Source organism: Acanthisitta chloris, unplaced genomic scaffold (assembly GCF_000695815.1).
Source record: "Acanthisitta chloris isolate BGI_N310 unplaced genomic scaffold, ASM69581v1 scaffold39133, whole genome shotgun sequence".
NCBI classification, from domain to species: domain Eukaryota; kingdom Metazoa; phylum Chordata; class Aves; order Passeriformes; family Acanthisittidae; genus Acanthisitta; species Acanthisitta chloris.
Genome location: NW_008663967.1, coordinates 1 through 5,634, shown reverse-complemented (window position 1 = coordinate 5,634; position 5,634 = coordinate 1). Strand labels below are relative to the sequence as shown.

Below are 5,634 nucleotides of genomic sequence, written 5' to 3'. Positions count from 1 at the left end.
GGCATTTTCAGACACAGTCAGAGAGTGCAAAGTATCTGCAGGTGTTAAATAATCTGCAAAGAAGCTGCACCAGCTTTGGTGTTCAGGCAAACTTCTCCTGGTTTTATTAAACGTGGCTGAACAGTGTGCAGCAATAGAAGGAAAAACAAGAGCGAAGCCTGAAAATGCTGCACAAAACCAAATAGAAGGACAGAACTGAGTATGAACTTCTACTTAGTTCAGTAAATCCCAGGGATGAAGCAAGTATGAAGGAAAACATGAGAGACTTTAGGATTTAATATTGGTTTTAACTTTTTCCTGATCCTATTTCTACCAATATCTCTGCTTATAATGCACAGATTACTTTCCACACCTGATCACAAATAGAAATACTCAGAATGTGAACTTAGGGGGTAACTGCCTGTTTGGCTCTGCATGTTGTCAGGATTAAAAACTTGCTGCTCTGAAGAGTTACAAGGGGAATGCACCTGCTTTCTTGCACAGGCAAAGTCAGTTCTAATTAATAATCATCATCACAGAGCTGATCCCAACACTGATGGTGCAGGAGGGTGTGAAACTGAGCTGTAACTTACAGATGGAACATGATTGCTCCTATCCAGACAGAGGTAGACAGGGAAAAAGTTGTAAACCACCTGAGACACCTCAAAGGTGAACAAACAAACAAAATAACCTTTCCAGTGCAGCAATCCAGGACAAATCCATGTGCTGTGCATTTTATTACAGAAAACAACCCACCAAACAACCCCAAACCACACAGCTGCAATCTAGTCAAATTATGGTTTTATTTTTGTTCTCCTTCCAGCAAAGCAGTTCTGGCTCCTACCACTTGACTGGGCTTTGCCCTCGTGCTTGCTCTGTCTTCACATAAGCATCATACATTTCTCTCAGGTGCAGCAGCAGCTCCTCCAAGTTGTCTCCTGTCAGCGCAGACACCGCGATGACGTGCTCAGAGACCTGTTCTTTCAGGAGTGGCAGATTGATCCTGGACTGGGCAAGGTCAATCTTATTCCCAATGACAACACAAGGCCTCTCACACAATCCTTGTCCATATTGCTCCAGTTCATGTTTCAAGTCTTGCAGCTGAATCCAGGGCCGGGGCACAGAGAGATCCACCACGTACAGAAGGAAGCGGCAGCGCTCGATGTGCTTTAGAAAGGCTATCCCAAGGCCTCGGTTCTGATGGGCACCTTTGATGAGGCCAGGAATGTCAGCAACTACAGCGAGAGAAATTCCACAGGGAATCAAACATAGCCAGTAAAACACCCCCGAGTCCCCCCAGTCTTTTTCTGGCCAGTGCAAGTACTTTGAGAATGACATCTCAGTGCACCAATATTAAAGCACATCTCATGTTCAGTTTGCTATTAACTCCTAAAACACCTAAATTTACATCATTCCAGTGCAGACAGAACACAGATTGCTAGTTTGATATTAAGGGTACCTAAAAAGGAATATGAAATGGGCTTTCAGCATAGCTTAGCTGGAAGTTCTTTAGAACTAGCCAGAATTCTACACAACTGCTAAATCTGCTTCTGCAGCATTCCAAGGCATTACCCAGGTGACACCAACTGCTACCAAGGCACACACAACACTCTCCAGTCCTTACCTGCTACTTGTTCAAAGTCTTGATAGTGGACAATGCCCACGTGGGGGTTCAGGGTTGTGAATGGGTAGGCAGCCACAGCTGGCTTTGCCCTGGAGATGGCTCTCAAAAGAGAGGATTTTCCAGCATTGGGAAAGCCCACCTGGAATACAAACACTTCCATGTCTCAGTCTGTAAACAAATTCACTCAATTCTGCCAGACCACACAGTTATTCTGCAGCTGCTGAACTACAGCAAGAACGGTTTGCAGCAAAGCAGAACTTTAACAGCTTTACCAGCTGGTGTTAAAACATTTCCATACTCAAAGATGAAAAAAGCTTAAGCCCTGAGTTGACTTAGCATTTGTGTCTAAATAGATTTTCCATTTCAGAGGGTGCTAAACCTAGATCTAACAGAGTCAACTGTAAAAAAGAAAAATATAGGGATGAAATAGAAGATCATTGGAAGTTTGTTCTACTTTAAACCACGAAAACAGAAACTAATCTAGAAGAATTCTCCACACTGTACTGTTCACCTGCAGAATCCTCAGGCAAAGCTGCTGCACATCATCAGTCAGTCTGTAAATCACTGATTAATCTTCCACATCGCTTTCCTATATATAGTGCTGATTTTAGCACAAGAAGGATGACATCAAGCAGCAGGAGAGTGACAGCCCTGAGAATCACTGTGGACACCCTTCAACCAAGTAGCAGCAAGAAAGCATCGAGCTGCATTCTGGACAGGCAAGCCAGAGGCTAACAAAAATGTTACCACACATTATTTCTTCAATCAGTCAAGTGTCACCCCACAATGATAAGGAAGTGGAAGGAACAGCAGCACTCACCAACCCTGCATGAGCTGTTGTCTTGAGCTCCAGATGAAGGACCCTTTCCTGACCTGGCTCTCCTGGGGTAAATAATGTTGGAGCTCGGTTTTCATTGGAAAGGAAAAAACGATTCCCTTTCCCTCCAGCTCCTCCATAAGCTGCAATATACTCCTCACCATGCTGAGTGAGGTCAGCCACAACCTTCCCATCCTCTTTCACCAAAGTACCTACAGGGACCTGAAAGAGAAGAGACGTGCAAGCACTGCATGGAGCTCCAAGCCTGCAGCAGAGCTGTCCACCAGCCAATTTCAGCTTTGCTGAAAATCATTCCTCTATATTCCCAAGCTGAGGAATCCAGAAAGAGAACTGTGGTGCGTGAAGTTTCCTTTCTGAACTCAAACAGCACTAGCCAGACATTTACCATTCATTAAGTGTAAGCAGAACCATAAATCTCCTTTCAGGCAAAGAAGCCTGAGCAGTGCAGTGAGCTAAGAGACACTGCAGGTGTGCACCAAAACAGGCCTGTTAAAGAAAAGAGCTCTGGTCCTATTTAAGCAGCTCTGTGTTCAGGCTGCTCTAGGTATATGACCCTTAGGAGTAAAGCAAATTGTTTTGGCCAGATGCTAAAGAAGCCTAATTTTAATGAACTTAAAGCAGGTGGATCTGCTTGACCCAACCAGCCCTGTCTCAGCAGGCAGCACAGAGGGTTCCCTGCAAACACACTCATGAGAACTGCTCACAGTAAGGTGTTTCAGCTTGAAAATCAACAATGTACCAAGGTAGCACACAACCTTCCCTGACTTACCTTGACATACACATAGGCACCATTAGCTCCATAACAGTTTTTGTTTCCTCCTTTCTCTCCATGAAAACCCTGATAGAAGGACAGCACTGAAGAAAGGGATTTCATCTGCTTGTCAGCTGAAAAGCAAAATACATGTATTTTCAATACACTGTTTTAGTAAAACAGGCACACAGGAGCAACCTCTTGACTCTTCTTTCTCTTTCTGAATACTGCATAGATGCATATCCTATTTACTGTCTCAGCAGTACTGTATCAGGGAAGACTAATGTTAATCTAAGTTGTAATGAAGTTTAACTGCTCTTACTTATCTGCTTAGGTTTATTAGCCATGCACTTAATAAAATGGTCATTCCAAAATCAACCATTACCAAATACCCTGGAAAATCAGTTTGCTAGATGAGCAGATTTTGCAGCAGGTGGTGGCAGAAGCAGCTTTATTCACATTAGGAGATCACAGCCTTATCCTCACATAGTCAGGCACCAGCCACTAAAATAGCTGCAAAATGCCTTGATTTTCTAAATGCTTTCTAACGATGTCAGTGTCATTTTTGTCCTCATTACCACAGCTCTGGACAAAGCTTAAAAAGCAAAGAGATCTCCCACAGAAATAATGAATCCAACATTTTGGATAGTTAACATTTCCTAACATCCACACCGGGCTGGTTTTGCTGGGGTGAGGTGTGAAGCAATAAGACAACAGCATGAAACAAACCAGCTTTAGTCAGCTTTACCTTTCAAAATGACATGACCTCCATCTCCTCCATTTCCACCATCAGGACCTCCAAATTCTTTCCTGGGCTCACTGTGGAAGGAATGACCTCCTCCTCCTCCTTGTCCCCCAACCACACGTACTCTCCTGTGATCCACAAAACAGCGAGTCTGGAACGAGAGTGGATGTTGTGTCCTTTCAGTACAGTTTATCAGAGTCATCTTCCAATAATCTGTCCTGCAAAACTTAGTCACAGATAGACCTGCCATTTTTATTTTATTTAAAGGGCCTAATGACAGGAAAATTATCCTTTTAATACAGTTTAATACATGCTGATAGGTAGCCCAAGACAGATATCACAATATCAGCCAACACCACTAAGAAATTGTGTCCCTGCTCATGAAAAGAAAAATTAAATTTGTAAACTCTTGGCTTTTTTAAAATGGAACTGACATTTGCAAGAAGGACACAGGGCACATATGGGAGGGGTATTCTCACACTGATGCACTGTTAACTACACCAGGTGGTGAAATTAAGGCAAACGACAATCTTCTATCAATGGAGTATTAAAGACAAAGAATATAAAGTATTTGTGAGCAAAGGAAATCTTAATATAGGCTACAACAAGTTGATCAGGGGCTAAAACCTATATATATATATATATACACACACACACACACTGATACATATGTGCATATATGCAGTGTGAAGAGAATTCCAAATCTTTATTCCATTTCTGACTTAATATTTGACTTCTGGCAAACTAATTAATGCTGCACTAAGTTTCAGCTTTTCTGTCAGCAAAATAGGTTTGACGATGTTTACCTGTTTCCAGAAGATGGGCTGAAATTCCCAAGGGAAAATACTAGAGAAGTACAATCATACAGGTACGTGGAATTGTTTACACAGAGGGGTGAAAAGAAAGCCTGACCTTGACCATGGTAACACTCAAATTCTGTCAGTTACTAAGGGACTCCATGAGAATGAGCAATTAAGGGTCATTTCAGATAAACAGCCCAAATCGTATGTGAGGGAAAAAAAGTCTTATTAGTGTTATGATAGCAAAGAGAAACCATTGGAAAAAAAGACCCCAAAACCAAACTCTTGATAACTGAACTTATACCATGCCCAGTAATATATTAAAAAGCCTCTTTTAGAGAATATTTGGCACCACCACACGGCGAGACAGAAACTATGGCTTTAAATGGGGAGTGACTTGTTATCATTAGAAAATGAGATTATCTATAGATGTGTATATAGAAAGATAATACGAAGGGTAAGTTCTAGGACCCTGACAGAAGATATTGCCTGTTTGGCAGCTGACGACTATGCAAAAAAAAACAACCCAGTGAGAAACAAAGCAGCATTTTAGCTTTAAAACTATGTAAGTCCTATGTATCAACCTATGGATACTTCCAGCCCGAAGAGGCATAAAGGAACAACACTATGACCCCTCCGAACAACAATAATATCGCGGGGCAGCCTCGTTTCTTCACCGGTCTGCAAATTCACGCTATTTTAGCCACATTTCCTCGCACTGGAGGAACAGAACTCACTCACCAGCTGCCGCTCCGACAAGGCTTTCTTCTGCCTCAGCCTCCTCTTCGCACACCTCGGGCAGCTCGTGGAGAAAGCCGCGGGGGTGATGGGGAGCAGGGCTGAGCGCGGCGGGGAGAGGGATAACCCGCACCGCCCCAGCGCCGGGAGGGCCGAGGG

General features: G+C 43.1%; 1 protein-coding gene across 1 annotated transcript; it reads right to left on the bottom strand.

Moving 5' to 3' along the window:
- Positions 1 to 819: 819 nt before the first annotated feature.
- MTG2 (mitochondrial ribosome-associated GTPase 2) lies at positions 820 to 5,576 on the bottom strand (the record flags this gene model as incomplete). The annotated part of the gene is made up of 6 exons (XM_009071138.1): positions 820 to 1,214; positions 1,604 to 1,742; positions 2,424 to 2,642; positions 3,211 to 3,326; positions 3,941 to 4,088; positions 5,479 to 5,576. Coding segments are annotated over 6 exons (1,115 nt in total), but the record flags the coding sequence as incomplete, so codon positions are not given.
- Positions 5,577 to 5,634: the final 58 nt, after the last annotated feature.